The 17,156-nt window shown below is 42.0% G+C and overlaps 1 protein-coding gene across 1 annotated transcript; it reads left to right on the top strand.

Moving 5' to 3' along the window:
• Positions 1–327: 327 nt before the first annotated feature.
• On the top strand, positions 328–15,439 carry TRIML2 (tripartite motif family like 2; the record flags this gene model as incomplete). Its single annotated transcript, XM_081129648.1, is given in 9 exon segments — positions 328–513; positions 958–1,053; positions 3,065–3,334; positions 4,463–4,603; positions 5,729–5,748; positions 5,911–6,014; positions 9,662–10,197; positions 10,199–10,235; positions 15,108–15,439. Coding segments are annotated over 9 exon segments (1,722 nt in total).
• Between the last annotated feature and the right edge of the window lie 1,717 nt (positions 15,440–17,156).

Raw genomic sequence — 17,156 nt, 5'->3', positions numbered from 1 at the left:
TGCTTTTTGCGCCGACGCCCCCCACCCCCCGTGGAAGCCCTAACGGGGAGCGGTGTGCCATGTTCTTACCTGTGACTAGGTTGCCGCCAGGGGCTCCACGTTCTCCGCCAGCCCCGCCGATCTAGAACCCTGGCGCCGCCTCCCGCCAGCCCGGGCGCGGGCGGTCATGTGCGCGGGGAGGGGCCGCGCCCCGCCCGCCCTGGCGCTTGACCTGAGCGCCCAGGGCCGGCCGCGCGTCCACCCAGATCGCCGCCACCCGCCTCGCGTTCGCACGGGCAGCTCGGCCGCGTCCCACACCGCCCGCCCTCGCCAGGTCCGCCTGCCGCCATGTCCGGAAAGCCGAGCGCCGCGCCGCCGAGCGTGCCCGAGGACGCCTACTGCGAGAAGCACCTGGCGCCGCCGCTGCTCTTCTGCGAGGACGACCAGGCCACGCTGTGCGACAAGTGCTACCTGACGCAGGAGCACAGGGACCACACGGTGCTGGGGGTCCAGGAGGCCGCCGAGAACTACAGGGTAGGCGTCCCCGGCCGGGCGCGGCCCTCCCGCCGCCTCGCGGTCGTTCACGGGTTCATCTGGGGGGCAGGTGACCTGACCCTCCTTAGCCCAGTCCCCCGGGTTAACACTTATCCAAAATAATAATAATAATAATAATGCTAGCCCGGCCGGGCGTGGCTCAGCGCTTGGGCGTCGACCCAGGATCCAGGCGATGGGGGTTCGATGCCCGGTCGGGGCACGTGCCGGGGTCGCGGGCTCGGTCCCCGGCCAGGGGCGTGTGGGGGGCGGCTGGTCAGTGACTCCTCACTGATGTTTCTATCGCTCCCTCTCCTTCCTCTCTCGAACATCAATAAAGACATATTTATTTTAAGAAGTGCTGGGCGAGTGGGGGCTGAGGAAACGTAGGGGGCCGCGGGCCCGCGCGGAGCCCCGCCTAGCGGGAAGGCCTCGGTGTCTCCGCAGAAGGTGTTCCGGGAGCTGCTGCACACCCTGCGGGAGAAGCTCGAAGTCGCGAAAATCCTGCTGGCCGAGGAGCAAGAGCGGATGGTGACGGTTCAGGTGGGTGCGCGGCCGGCCCGCGGGGAAGGCCCCGTTGGGGGTAGTAAGTGATAGAAACAAGGTCAGAGGACAAGTGACAAAGCAGGAGAGAAATGCTTGAAATCCGTGGGAGGGCACAGTGTTCGTTTCTTAGCGGGCAAAGGGCGCTTAAAAGTCAGTAAGTGAAAAACTAGAAACTTCGTAGGAAAATGATCCAAGAAATGAGAGTTCACAGGAAAGAAAATACAAATATCTTTTTCTTTCTTTTTTAATGTATCTTCGTTGATTTCAGAGAGAGGAAGGGAGAGAGAGAAACATCAGTGATGAGAGAGCCATTGATCGGCTGCCTCCTGCTCACCCCCGACTGGGGATCGAGGCCACACCCTGGGCATGTGCCCCGACCGGGCATCGAACCCCGATCGCCTGGATCCTAGGTCGACCTCAGCCTCTGGGCCACGCCCGGCCGGGGCCAAATATCTTTTGAACATACAAGAAGATCCTGAACTTTGCCCATGGTAAGAGAAATACAGATTAACTGTATTAAATTTGTTAGTGAGCTGGCACTTGCAACACTTCTTGGCAAAGAAAAAAGATTAGTAACAGCTTATGACCCTGCTGTGGGAGAATGAACATCTCATGTATTTTTGGTAGCCATGTACATCCCGAAACCATTTTAAGGGGCAATTTGAGAATCACCATCCAAATGGAGCACTTGCCATTTGTTATGTACAAGTTTCACTTCTCATTTCAAGCCGTCTCTTCATTAACTCCATTTTGTGCCAGTTACCCTAGATTTTGGATCTTTCAATTTTTAAAGAAAAACATTCAGTTGAAGATGGTAGAAGAGGAGACTTGCCTGGGTGTATAAGAATTTTGCAACTGATTCCTTTTTTTTTTTAAGCCCCAGGCACCTTACATTCAACAAATATTGAGTTGTTTTCTGGGAAATATGCTAGGTACAAGGGATTCAACAGTGAAAAAAACAATTCTGCCCTTGTGCAACTGATATTTTACAAGTAAAAGGAATATAGTATGTTTCATGTTAAGTGCTATACATTTTTTTTTTTTTTTTTTTGAAAAGCAGGAGTGATAGGATGCAGTTTTAGAGAGTGATCAGTACCTTGATACTCAGAAAGTAGCATTTGGGAAGACTCAAGGAAGTAAGGAATTGAGCCATGCAGTCTTGAGAAGAATATTCTAGGCAGAGGGAAGGACAAGTACAAAGGTCTAGAGATTGGTGTTTACTTGGTTGGGGTTGTGTAAAGGAGATAAAGGGACCAAATCATCCAGGGCAGTTGACTTTAAAGGAAAAAAGGAAGCCACTGGAAAGTGTTGAGCGGAGGACTAACATGATCTAACTTTCATTTTCACAGAATACCTCTCGCTGCTGAAGTGAGAATAGACTGTAGGAGGGTGAGAGCAGGGGTGGAGATGTCAAAGGGACTGTTGAAATAATCAGGGCGAAGTGATGGTGACCTGGCGGGTAGTGGTAGAGGGGGTAAGTGGTCAGGGTCTTGATAAATACTGATTCCATCAAGTGTCTTGAGATTAAATATCACTGAGCTGACTTCTCCCAGTGTTCATCTCTACCCAGCCTTCCAAATAATAGGCTTCCTTGTTCACCTTCCTACTTGGCATCTCTCCTTGGATGGCGAATTGACTAATCAAAATCAGCATATCCAAAACCGAGCTCCTCATTCCCAGCCTCAGGAATCTATCCCTCCTATAGTTTCCCTTTCTGTGTTTTGGCAACTCCGTTCTTCCAGCTGCTTAAGTCTAAAAATCTTGGAGTAGCTCACAAATTTCTCTTATGTCCCTCATTCAAATGTCGTTGGCAATTCCTTCCAGTTTCTCTGGTTTCCTTCTCTTTGGTCAGTTCTCAAAGTCAATTAACATTCCTTCTCTGCATTTCATGTCCTAGGTTTGCATTGATATCTTGGTTGATCTTGACTCTAAAGTTTCCTTTGTCTTTTGTATTTTGTCCTTTTGTTTTTTCCCTCATACTTTATATTTCCTTGCCTTTATATTGAAGTTAGAGATGGAAAAGATTTATGGTGAATCTGTGGTGTTTAACCTGAAGTCCACCATATCTGTATTTGTGATGAAGGGAGAGGAGCAGAATTTTAAAGAGGTGATTAAGTCTGAATATAAGATGATGTTCCGGTTGGTGACTGAAGAGAATGAGACGAACTTCCAGAACCTGCAAGGGTACATACTCAACCCAAGCTTGAGAGAAGCCAATCTGACTCAAATGATAATATTTGCCGCAGAGCTAGAGGAGAGGTACCAGGAAACACTACAGGTGAGATGTTGAAAATGGCATCCTTACAATATTTGGGAAATGACAAGACAGAAGAGCTTAACATGTCAATTCCAGAATTAGACATCCAAAGACAGCAACATATGTGTGAAAAGGTTGTATATATTCACCCAGCAATTCTATTTCTGAGGATTTAACACAAATATACTCACATGCATATAAAAAGACACATGGATAAGGAAAGGCTGTAAAATTATTTCAGTCTAGAGCCTGATTTAGAGGTAGCCTTTGAAGTTGGGTTGATGAGGTTCCCATCTGGGGTCTGCTATTTACGAGCCCCTATATGGCCTTGGACTTGTTAGTGAACCTCTGACTTGTTTTTTTTTTCCCGCTGTAAAGTAGGGATACTAGTGGCCCCTGGTTCACAATACTGATGTGAGGATTGAGTGTGACAGCTTACATAAGCTTTTAAAATAGTGTTTGTGCATTTTGTGCAGTGGATAAGTAGTAGCTATTATTACTACTATAACACTTATTGATAGCAAGAGATTAGATGCAACCTATATCAATATTGGACTTATGAAATAAATGTATGTACATAAAATGGAATGCTCTTTAGCATTTAGAAAAGATAGCATGTCTCTCTATGTGTATGTATAAGGAATGTTCTCCAAGAACATATTTAATAAGGCAAAAGCAAGTCAGATTAGCAATACAGTATAATATTCCATTATTTGTGTTCTTTAAGGAAAAATAACATGAACATGTGCTTTGTGCCTACATGGAACATCAGAATAAGGAAACTGATATCAGTTGCTTGATTAAATATAATTGATGTTTAATTCTTTATTCAAATCTTAATTTTCATTTGAAGGAAATAGGATACTTTCTGAACAAAACTGCACAGTAAAAAATGATCTGTTTATAGGTCCAGGTTGTTATCAGAAAAAGTGGACTACAGGCACACCATCCATGTACCATAAATGTATTATGTCAAAGAAAGAAGTTTCTGTATAGGCATCCTGCTTTCCACAGGGGTGTCCTTTCCTTACCTAATTATATTTATTACTGGGGTGACAGGTGGTAAAGTGGGTTTTTAAAAAGATTATTGAGTTAGCAAATAAGAGAAATTACTGGTTGTTGAATAGTAATTAGGAGATGTTTCTGCAGAGACTGAACTGCCTGGGGAGAGAGAACATGAATAAACTACATGAGAGTGAATTCAGGCTCTATGAACAGATCTGGAGCCTCCACAGGATCACCGCAGACCTAGAGAAGAAGTGTGGGGAATCCCCCTTAGCATTGCTCAAGGTAAGAGTCTAGAAACAACCTTCATTATAGTGTTTGAGAAATGAGAAGTAGGCTGTACTCATTAGGGGTTCTCTCCACATCACAATGTCCAGTGATTTTCAACCCTTCATGAAGGTTATCTAGCTATTTTCCAGTCACCAAAAGCATTATGAATCGTCGTAAAATCAGTATAGTATAGTATAGTATAGTATAGTATAGTATAGTATAGTATAGTATAGTATAGTATAGTATAGTATAGAATAGATCTACTTCATGATATGAATTCTCCCCTTGAATTGAGATGTCCCTTAATATGTGAATAATTGGTTAGTCAAATTATGATACATCTATACAATAGAATGTCGGTCACCATAAAAAAAAAAAAAATTGGGCACTAAAAAATGATCTTCAAGATATCTGGTTAAGTGAAAAAAGATGGAGAACTGCTTTTTGTTTGGTTTTAGAGAATATGTATATACATATAGACCTATGCTCATTAACATTCAGAATGCCTCTGGCAAAATAAACACACATTTTAATCAGTGGTAACCTTGGGAAACAAGGGTGATATTTATTTGTATAGTATATTTTTAATTTTGTATAGTAACTTTCATTACCTTTTCAACAAGTAAATTATCTTTTAAAGACTATCCATCTCTCTCTGCCAGGCCCACATTTGCCATGTAGGTGCTCTTGAGAAGCCCCTTCACATAAACCCTCAGGTTCCATTCTAGAGCCAGGGCTAGTTCCAAACAGCACAGGTAGGTATGACCCAATTTTGCTCAGGTCATGACCTGGTTCCAGCCCATCCTCCCCAGCCTAGCAGGCCCCTTCACACTTTCCACCCTTGTCACCCCCAGCATAGAAAGCAAATAGATGGGCTGAATTGGAATGATGAGTGTTCTGAGTTAGATGACTGAGGTGAGGTCTAGAAAATATTTCTCTTGGGAATATAACAATAACATCAAGCATTTTTCTGACTTTCCTATTCAATGTTAAATTTGATATCTCAGAATTAGCATCATGAAACTGAAGAAATTACATGGAAATCAAGTTTCATTATTAGAAGATATTTTCATAGGTAAAACTCACAAAACGCTTGGCTCAAATACTCACTTGTAATTTTGTCACCTTTTCCCCCTGTAGGATGCACGATATTTGGAATGGTAAGTTTTCATTTTGGAAAGATTTGGATCAGCCTCAGGTCATGTGTGAGCACACATGGGTAGAGATGTTGGGGTAGGGACAGGGAGGTCATGTAATGAGATCATCCTCTGGGTGGAGGGCCTGGGGTCTCCCACATAACCAAGATTGTCCTTCCTTTATAGGAGTGCTGGATCTCTAGTGCTTCAGCGTCTAGAGCCCGCCCAAGTCATAGAACCGCACTTATGCCAAATACCAGGAATGAGCAAAGTGCTGGAACTGCTTCAAAGTAAGTTGACACAACTGTTATGACATCCTACCATAAATAAAAGTAAATTCCAGATAGTTTAAGGATATAAAAGATCGGGGCAGATTCCACTATTTAAAAATTTTAAACTTCTAGGGGAAATATATCAGTATGTGTAATGAAGGATTTATAGCTCCTACCTCCATAGCTCTGTCTTTTCCTGAATGTCCTATCAGTGGATTCATACTGGATGTGGACTTTTGAGTGTGGCTTTTTTCACTTAGCGTAGTGCATTTGAGCCACATCCTAGTGCATTGCGTGTATCAGTAGTTTGTTCCTTTTTGGTGTCGTGTGGTGTTCCATTGTATGAATATACCACGATTTTAACAGTTCGCAGTTCCATGGACACTTAAGTTGTTTCCAACTTTATGCTGTAAATAATTGGTTATAGATTTTTGTGTGGCCATGACTACATTTCTTTTGGTTGAATATGCCATTTTGCATTCCCATCAATAATGTATGAGATTCAGTTGCTCTACATCCTCGCCAGTATTTGCTTTATCATTTTTTTATTAGAACTAAACTAATGAGTATATACTAGTATATCACTTTGATTTAATTTGCATTTCTGAAATGACTAACGATATCAAACATTTTCATGTGTTTACTTACCCTTTACTAACTGCTCTTTTTTTGAAGTATATCAATGAACATTTTCCCAAGTTTAAAAATTATGCTGTATATTTTCTTACTGAGTTTTGTGATTTCTTTATATATTCTGATTATCAGTCCTTTATCAGATATGTGTTTTGCAAAGATTTCTCCTATTCTGTGGTTTATATTTTCATTTACCTAATAGTGTCTTTCGAAGAGAAGTTGTAGATTTTGAAGTTTCTTTTATAATTATTCTTTCTTTTATGACTTGTGCTTTTTGCATCTTAAGAAACCTTTTTTTTACCCCAACAAAGATTTTCTACTAGAAATTTTACAGTTTTAGTTTTGATGTTTAGGTCTATTACCCATTTAGAGTTAATATTTGTATATGACTCAAGATATGATACAACTCCTCATTTTTTTGTACATACATATATCCATTTGTTCTAGCATTATTTGCTGAAAACACTATCCTCCATTAACTCTACTTAGCACCTTTGTTGAAAATCAGTTAGCATATGTGAGCGGGACTGTATGGACACTAACAAAACCATTGATCATTGTGTTTATCCTTTTGCTAATACCACCTTGGCTTCATTGATTATAAGAAGTCATAAAACTGGGATTGTGAGTTCTCTAGATTTGTTCTTTAAAAAATAACTGGCTACTCTGCATCCTTTGCTTTTTGCATAAATTTTAAAAACAGCTTGTTGTCTTCTACAAAAAATGGCTGGGGTTTTTATTGGTATTACGTTGACTGTATAGATTAATATATGCATTAATTGAGGTGGTCTTTGATTTCTCTTATCAGTGTTTTATCAAATATTCTATATATTTAATTAGATGGATCCCCAAGTATTTTATTTTTAGTGCTATTATAATGGTATTAACTATCAATTTCTAATTTAAATTTCATTTAGTTTTAGTTTATTGCTAACATAAAGAAATAGTATTGACATGTATATATTGAATTATATTTTATAACTATGCTAAACTCATTTATTAGATCTACTGGATTCTTTGGAATTTTCTGCACAGATAGTCTGATAATCAGTGAACACAGACAGTTTTCTTTCTTTTCAATCTGTAAGCTTTTCTGTATTTTTCTCACCTTATTGTACTGGCTGGGACCTCCAAAATGGTGCTGAATAGAAGTGGTGAGAAACATTTGCCTTGTTCTCGATCTTAGGGAGAAAGAAAGTTTAAGCCTTTCACCTTTAAGTTTGATTTCAGGTATGTTTTCCGCAGTTACCTTTCATCAAGTTGTGGAAGTTCCCCTCTATTCCTGGTTTGATAGAGCATTTTTATCATGAATGGATGTCGAATTTATTAGATGCATTTTCTGTATCTACCAAAATATTCAAATGGTTTTTCTTCATCTGTTAATATGATAAATTATATTTACTTTCATATGTTGAACCAGCCTTGTATTCCCAGGGTAAACTCTTGGTAATAACGTTCTAGTCATTTTATATATTGCTGGATTTAAGGTGCTAACTTTTTGGAAGAATTTGTGTATTTATGTTAATGAAGCATTGATCTGTAGCTTTTTTTTCTTGTTATCGTGCATTGACACTTTAGCTAAGTCATTTTATTTTTATTTGTAGATAATCTATTTGGTTCTTTGTCAAGCCCATTTGGCCTTCCTTTTCAGTGTCTTACATCCTATAGATATTTTTAAGCTTTTTTTTTTTTTTTTCTTCAAGCATAGTAAGAAAAAATTACTTTAGAGCCTGTGCCCAGTAGTTTTAATATTTGAGTTCCTCAGATTTATTTCTGTTAGTCTCACTCAGTAATGATCCCATACTTTGTGAGTGTGTTTTATGATTTTTTTAATAGATAAGCTTCTCTCTTTTCCTTAGATATTAATTTTAGAAATTCTTCAAGACCAAGAGCAAAGGTGTGCATCCTTCCAGAAAGCATTTGCATTTGTTTCTGCCAGTCTTCTGGAAATACTAAGAGCCTGGGGCAACTCCAAACTTAAAATTTAAGACTTTGTGGCTTTGAAGACCAGCCTAATAATGACATTAATTGGGGTTTAAGTTCATTTGGACATAAATCCTGCTACTGGATTAGATGTTAAAGAAAGTAAGAAATAAAGAGCTACTCCAGGTTTATGGCTTAAGCAACCAAAGTATTAAGTGTGCTATTAACTGAAAAGTGGGTCATGGAAAGGGAGAGGTTCGGGAGTTCCATTTTGGATGTAGTATGTTTGAAAAGCAGCTAATTTATGGAGTAAGTCATGAACATACAGAAGGTATTTAAAACAGGCTAGATGAAGTTGCATGGGGGAAGGAGTACAAGAGGTAAAAAGGGAAGAACCAGGACCAAGCCGTGAGGAATCACTGTATTTAGAGTCTGAACAGAGAGAGAGAAGAGAGGGAACAGAGAGAGATGAAAGCAGGTCTCGCTTTCACTCAAGTATAAGAAACCATATTGAGCTTTCTTGTTCTCAGCTCGATGTTTCTGGAGGATCCTCACAGGTTTTCTAGCCTCTGCTAATACCTTCTCTTTCGATTTACTCACTATCAAGGGCCTGCTGGCAGCAATTTCTAGGCATCCATGCCCCACTCTGGTGACACGTAAGATGAGGAGAGCAATTCGGTCACAGGGAAGAGCCATGAATCAACTTGTATTAGGAGACTCCAATGCCTCGGGCTGTTCCTGGCTTGGAGAAGATCTTTAGGGGACTAGAGTTGCGTCCCAGGTGGTATCTGGCTAGGACTGGATGCCAGGACATTTTTACAGCCTGGTAAAGTTCCTCTTCATAGTCCATTATTATTTTTCTTGTTCTCCCTCCGCAGATACATTGCGTCTCCTTCCATCATCTTGTTAATATTTTTCCTTATGATGTCCTTTTTTGAAACATAGCTTAGAGGTTTATTTTCCTGGACTCTCCTAGGTTTCCTCTCCTGTGCCTATCTCTGGGACTTGTGCCCACTCATTGGGAAGCCCCTGTGTGTTAGAAATAGTCAGTCTCTGACATCGACTTTGATGAACTCCTGTATTAACCAAATCTCTCTCTCTCTCTGCAGGACCTATAACTTTGGATCCCAAAACAGCTCATTCCTGTCTTGTCTTATCTGAGGATCTGAGAAGTGTAAGCCTCAAAAATGTCCAGCAGGATGTACCTGGCAACGCAGGGAGATTTGATCTTAGTGCTTCTGTGTTGGGTGTGGAGAGCTTCGCCTCGGGGAGGCATTACTGGGAGGTGGATGTGGGAAAGGCAACAAAATGGCAGGTGGGCGTCTATGAAGACACTGCCGGCAGAGTCGTGCCCAAAGTGTCTGGGGATAAAATCTTACTCATGGGATCGATGATGGGAACCGAATGTACCTTCTGGGTCTTTCCTCCTTTAAAAAGGATCTCCTTGAGAGAGCAGATGCACAGAGTTGGAGTTTTCCTAGACTATAAGTATGGGCAGATAGCATTCTATGATGTGACAAAGAAAGTCCTCATTTATAATTTCTCTCATCTTGGCTTCCAAGGAGCTCTGAAGCCCATATTTTCTCTTTGTTACCCAAACGGGGGCACACATTCAGATTCTCTCAGCATCTGCCTCCCTGACGTTTTCTTCGTGTAATGTTACCGTAGCCTCAGCCTTCCTTGGTGTGAAATCTAAAACCACAAGATGCTTGAAAGTCAAGGGCATGACTGTTTTAAAGAATTTTATTAAGTATTCTAATAAAAGGTTTCTTGTACTTAAGTTGGAACCCAGCTCAATACCCCAGAGCTTTTGCATCCATTGGGCTTTTCATACCTATTTACTGTAAGAGGCTACCTTTAAGCTGAGTCTTCACTGAAGGACTTCCTCCCCCTCCCCCGTACTAATTAGAACAACAGGCACAGGCAGCATAAGATTTGGAAATTAGGTAAGAAATACAGGCTGGAATCCTTAGGATTAGGTTTAAGACTCTAGAGATATTTCTGAAAACAGAATTAGGTATAATCAGGACTTTAGATTTGAGGGTATCATCCTAGTGGAATGGAGACATCCTGTTACCTGCACGTTGAGGATCCTACTACTGACAGCATCGAGACAACGTTTATCATCGCAGGTGGAGAACACCTTAATTTCCCTGAATATTTATCTGGGGGAGGAGGAGGCGTTGCTAAAATGTGAATATTTTAAAATTATTTTCTCAAGTCTGCTTTTTACAAGAATATTAGATGTCTTAAAAGAAGCCTGAAGGTTCAATGCTTTGAAACATAAGCAGCATTGTCTTGTAATGCTCGTCTTTCTCTATTGACAATCCATTGAAAAACATTTTTGTACAGCCTTGTCGGGGTGCTCATACAACCCTAAGAAGAAGGTGATAGCAAATTTATAGGGATATTTTTATGTGAAAAGCTTTTACTTTATATCCCTTAATATTTTTAACAAACTCTGAGTACATACTATTCTTATTACTCAAATGTAGAAACTAAGGGTCAGGGGTGATTTTTATGTTCTTAAAGTTACATAGCTGTTAAGTATCTAGGAAGTAACAAGGATAGGGAATTAAATCTGGATCATCCTATCAAAAAGCAAGCCCTGTCTTGAATCCTGTCGCATAGGAACCTATTGCGTATGTATGACCAGGTGGGACAGTGGTCTGATTTTATTCCCATTTCCTAAAAATGTGAGCCAATTTCTACACGAAGTGGAGGAAGCATATTATTTATGCTTTTCTCTGTCGGCATCCTGTGTTATAGAATCTCTGTTCTTCAGGATGGGCAAAATAAAAGGATTATTTACTTGTGTTTTGGGGACAAATTTTTAATCGACCATTAGGAATTCTCAAAGTTTTCTTTTTAAGTATATGGATAATTGGTGTGTGTGTAAGGATGTAGCTTTAGGAAATGTATTTGCACAAATTCACACCCAATCACAAGAAGATATGGGGGGGAAGTAGCCCTGATCTGAGAATGGGGGTTGGATCAGGTGAGTGAGATCATTTCTTGGAACAGTAAGATTAAAAATTCAAAGCAATGGCTCTTAGACTGCTTCCCTGTGTCCTGAGAGGAAAATTATATAGAGAGAGAAATGTGAAAAATTTGTAATAATTGTCTGTATGGTACTAAACCTTTACCCTCATCTTACATCAAATTTCTCCTGTCTCTGCAACTTGACCTATTAAGACTATTTCCCCAACTTAGAAACCAAAAGAGAATGTAGCCTGTTCTTTCAGTGTCACTCCAGGACATTGTCTAACAAACACAGAAAGATTACTTAAATTTTCCACAAAATTGTACCTGCGTTTGACTTTGCTATTTACCGTTTGATGAGAACCCATACACTGTGATGTTACATGTTACCTTGAAGAATTATCTTGTGGGGGGAAAATATCCCCAAAGGTTTTGTTTTTCTTTTTCCCTGTGGATTATTAACCAGTTTTGTATCTAACCTAAGCAATCTTATTTTAACATTTTTTATAGTCCTGATGATCTGTATAAACTGCTTGTCTTTCTTCTTGGAACCAACTTTACTCTTTGCCTGGATCCCTATCTAATTACTGAGGTGAATAAAACATTTGATACATGTCCATTTTATTTGTGTGAGGATTGTTTTTAAGCCTATGATGATGATACCTTGACACCGCCTGCCGACCCGAGTGAAGATGCGCCGCGCCCCTTCCAGTCACAGACTCCCCATAGGCAGTTCCCTGTGCTTCAGCCAATACTCCCCTTTTGGCTGATTCTGGCTCATTCCTTGGACCTTCTCTTAAGTGTCACTCCTGCTTAGCATCCTTAATAAGAGTAAATCCTGGGAGGTCACTGCAATAATTACAGCTGCTTGTTACACAAAGCACAGTTGTGGGTTTATATTTGGGTGATCATTTGCTTGCTTTCCCCACTAGACTATAAATTCCATGAGAGTGAGAACTGCCTGTTTTTGTTTTTTCTTTTTTCTTTTACTTCTGGTGTTAAATAGTCCCTAGCACATACTTTCTTTCAATATGTACTCTAGGAATTTGAGGGAAAAGGCAGTGTGATAAATTATAGAACTAGGCAGGGGATGGTAGAGCGTCCAAGTCCTGGAGGGGAGATATGCCTGTGTCAAAGCTAAAAGGTGAGCTCTAGCCATGTGACTCGGTGCTCAGAGCACCATCCTGTGCACCGAAGGGTCTCGGGTTGGATTCCCAGTCAAGGGCACAGACCTGGGCTGCAGGTTCATTTCCTGCTGAGATCAGAGCGTGTGTGGGAGGCAATCAATCGATGTCTCTCTCACAACATTTCTCTCCCCCCACCCCCCCTTCTTCCACTCTCTAAAAAGCAGTGGAAAAAATATCCTCCGGTGAGGGTTAACAAAAACTAAACTAAAAGGTAACATGCGGGTGAAACAGGTTGGACTTGCTAGGGCAGCCATAACTAAGTACCATGAACTGGGTGGCTTAAGCAACAGAGATACTTCTGGAAGCTAGAAATTCAAAATCGGTATTGGCAGGGTTGGTTCCTTCTGAAGACTGCGCCGTGTTGATCTACCTTCTGGTGGTTTGCTCACAGTCTTCGGTGTTCTTTGGCTTGTTGATACATCATCGCCCTTCTCGAACTCTATCTTCGCTTGTTCTGCTTGTGTCTCTGTCCCTTTATATGGCTTTTTTTTTTTTTTTAAATAAGGCCACCAGTCATACTGGATTAGGGCCTCATCCTACATTTATGACCTCATTTTAATGACCCTATTTCCAAGTAAATTAATGTTCTGAGGTACAGAGAATTAGGACTTGGGCATATCATGTGCCTTTGCAGTAGGGACAATGATAGTTCATTGCACAGCAAATGGGTTGGTGTGAAAATGGTTTTGCATGTACAGCGGCAAGTTTGCAAATGGTCTATTCTAAAATCACCTGAGTTGTTAAAACATCTTTATCCAGGCCCACATTTACCCCTCCACACACACACACACACCAATTACTTCAAAATCTGTTGGAGCCCAGGCATCGTTTTTCCGAAGCTCCCTGGGTGATTACGCAGCCAACATGAGAAAATTAGCAGAAGCACAAAAACAGAAGACAGCTGGTTTGGTCTGCGGCTATAGCCTTTGTGTGGCTTGCAATTTTAAGTCTTAAGATGTAAAGACTCGGGAACAGTGCTGGGGAGGTGGCTGTTAGTCTGCAGATGCTCCCTCCAGTGAGCAAGCATGCTTGGTTCACGTGCCTGGGACTGCTGTTTCGGGAAGATGCTTGGTGGGATAAGATATAATTGGAAGTTCCATAGTCTTCCTTATCTGGTCTAAGTAAGACCTAGGAAATCGGGGGCCAATGGGGGGAGCCTCTAGTGATTTGGAATATTTAGGATTATCCCACCACATTGGGGAGATATCTACCCTTAAAACCCTTTGCGTATGATAGGTTTTTTGAACACGGCACATTTATGTAAAAAATCCAGTTTCATTCTGTAGTTATAACTTAAAAGTAGTTCTCTACAAATGTGTAGCGATCAAGCTGTGAGATTCTTTATAGCTGAACTGATACACTTCTGGGTTAAGAATTAAGGGGAGACTCAAAGCTCATGTCCATCCAGACCTACTCATACCTTCATTTGAGAATCAGGGCAGTCTGCCTGAAATAATCTGCGGTGAAAAGGAAAGATAGTGAGTGACATCACTACAGTGAATTTTCTTGACCTTTTATAAAGCAAGGAAAGAAGAGAGGGAGAATTTATGGGGAGTGGGGAAGTAAATGATTTGAAGCTTTGCTTGCTTGACTTTCCTGTTAGAATGTGATAAACACCATCAGCGGTACACTGAAGTACAGAGATGGGGGCTGGGAAAAGAGGCAGAAGGTTGCATTTTAGTCAACTTGACAATTTGGAAAGCATGCAACAGGTTGGGACATTTGGCCCGAAGAGAACCGAGGTTGGGACATTTGGCCTGAAGAGAACCGAGGTGAGATTGGAATTTACTCCAGTGAGAGGAAGGAGTTCTTCTCTTCAGCAGTAGACAAATGTGGTAGAATGACAAAAGGCATTAAAATTAAATGCTATGTGTTAAAATAATTTAAGCTAGTACTCACGCATCGGCAACGTAAGGTTCCCAGTGCTTTATATGTATTACCTCACTATCTAATTCTTTTCATTCTAAGAGGTATATGCTCTTTATTTTTATTTTATCGAGACAGAAATACGCTAAAAATCACCAGAGAGTGATACAAACTCTTGGAAAAACAGGTTACTTGTGCTTTCCACCTGCATGGATTGTATCTCCCTAAAGGTATTTATTCAGTGAAGTAACAGGCTGGCTGGAGGGGAAGGTGGGGGAAGTTGAGGCCTGGTGCAGATGTGAAACTAAAATTCACATTTTTCAGAAGAAGAGGTTGGTGGAGACTTAGTGTGAAACTATTTTCATGAAATGTGTTTATGTATTTGTATAATAAACTCCGTTAAAAAATAGTTTAAAACCTTACATGAATGGTTTCTCTAAATGAGTACTTTAACCACCTTTGTGTTCATCTAACGAACGCTCTCTGATCAGCTGCAGACCCTAGACTGTTTCTTTTTCAGGAAGGAGAACTGCGTGGTCCTTCCAGGTGCTTAGAGATACTAGTGGATCTTCTGTTGGGATCCGCCATGAGACCGACTTGCACAAAGCGTGTCAACTGCACCTGGAAGGTGCGCCAGGCTACCTGCTCTTGCTCTGTGTGGCCTCCTTACTGGGTGAAGTTGCTCTGCTGTTTATAAAAACAGAGGGGGTGCCATCTGGCCTAACCCGGGGTGTGTGCCTCTGTGCCTTTGAGTGCAGACATGCCATTGACAAGTCACTGGACATGCTGTCCCTCTGCTGTGACTGCATTGAGCGGCAAAGCAGCACTGAACCGTTTAAAGCTGATAAGTAGGGCCGGGAGACTGGAGGGAAATACACCCGAGGCTGATTGCACAGATCAGCAATCCAAGGACTGGTCGGACGGGTCCATATCTTTCCATCTTGCCACCCCCATCCATCTGTCCCTCTTCAACATTTTGCCCCATGTCCTCAGCAGTGAAACCTCACTGATCACAGATGGCTTGCATGCAGTTCTAGGCATCACCCTCATCCGAGCAAGAGCATCCGGAGTGGGGCAGGAGGGGAGCTCCCCAATTTGAGACCCTCTCACGTCTATCACAAGTCATGCCTCCTCTCACAATGAGACTGCCCCGAGAAAGCAAACGTAGGTTTATGGCACCTAGTGCAGTAAGGGAAACACAGTTGACAGGCTCTAAGTAGGGTCGCGGGTGGGGAAATGAGTCAAGGATAATTATGTGGGTTTAGGGTCTGTGTCAGGTAATTTCCAGGGTGGTTTTTGCCAGGCAGCTGAGAGGCTGAGCCAATTGCTGACATTGTGAGGATCAGTGACTGCAGGGAGGCGAGGGGCCTAAGCAAGTGCAGATGAGCACTCTGTTCGAGCTCTTTTAGGTGGCTCATGGTCTTATCTTCTGGAGTAAATTGCCTAAAGCAGTCTCAGGATTATTTTCATTCCATTTCAGTATTATTTAGCAAAGGGGTAGGGTTGGTTTCAGTTCTTTGTTAGGCAAGAGAATTTTTCCCCCTAGTTTCCAGGAGACTGCCTCTTAACTGGGTCACGTACAGAAACCAGTAAAGCCACTTAATGTGACTGTTTCTCTGGTATCTGTGGGTAGGTGGAGAGATACAATCATGAAAATGGGATCATGTTAGAGATGATACTTTATTCCCTTTGTGTAACTGAGGTAGGTGGTGTCCCAGTTTCTCTGGAGACATAAACGCAGGTGGTCTAACTCCCAATACGTGGCTATACCACCGTGAGGGTCGAGAGACACTTTAATTCAATAAGACCGAGCCAATAATTCAAGTTTCAAGAAGGGAGACAGAGACAAACATGAAGCAAATCACACAGGGTTTATTTACCAGTTCCCAATGGTTCTTGGCACCAGCAGGCCACCCGGAGGATCCGCTGAAAGACACACACAAGGTCTGGGGGTGCGGCCCGACGGCGTCGGTCACTGCAGCCCTCTGGAAGTCCTCCTAGAGAGGTGCAGGGCAGAGCAAGGCAGGGTCAGCTTTCCCGGAGCTGGGGATGAAGTCTGTGGAGGGCAGACAAGCATCCAAAGATGTGGCCGAAAAGCCCCTGCTTTTAACAGCTGAGTTGAAGGTGTGGTGCGTCTTCAGTGTGTCTTATCAGGGTCCTACAGAGCGCGGGCCTGCTTGGAAGCCAGGGCTACAAAGTGTTCATCTTATCGTGGCACGCAGGCCTCACAGTTACACTCGGTCACACAAGATGAAGTTACTTATTTCAAATCTAATACACACATCAAACTTATATTCCTGACTCTAATACACACACAAATCTATTTCTATAACAGGTGGTCCAATTTGACTGAAAGAATTAATCAGCCTCTCCCAATTTCTGTTTCTTCCTGATGCCTGGGTGGAACCCAGGGAGACCTCAACCCGATCCAGGTTGAAGGGTTTCCAGAAAGTGAGAGAACGATTTAGAAAAACACAGTAAATTTCTGAAAGCAATAGACACACCCCAAGAAGCGAGAGCAGGTGACCTTGGAGAAGAGACCCGCTGATGGGGTCTGGGTGGAAGGTTT

This window comes from Miniopterus schreibersii (assembly GCF_964146895.1).
Source record: "Miniopterus schreibersii genome assembly, chromosome: 2".
Taxonomy (NCBI): Eukaryota; Metazoa; Chordata; class Mammalia; order Chiroptera; family Miniopteridae; genus Miniopterus; species Miniopterus schreibersii.
Note: the sequence above shows the minus strand (reverse complement) of the source record. Positions and strands in the feature narration are given on the sequence as shown.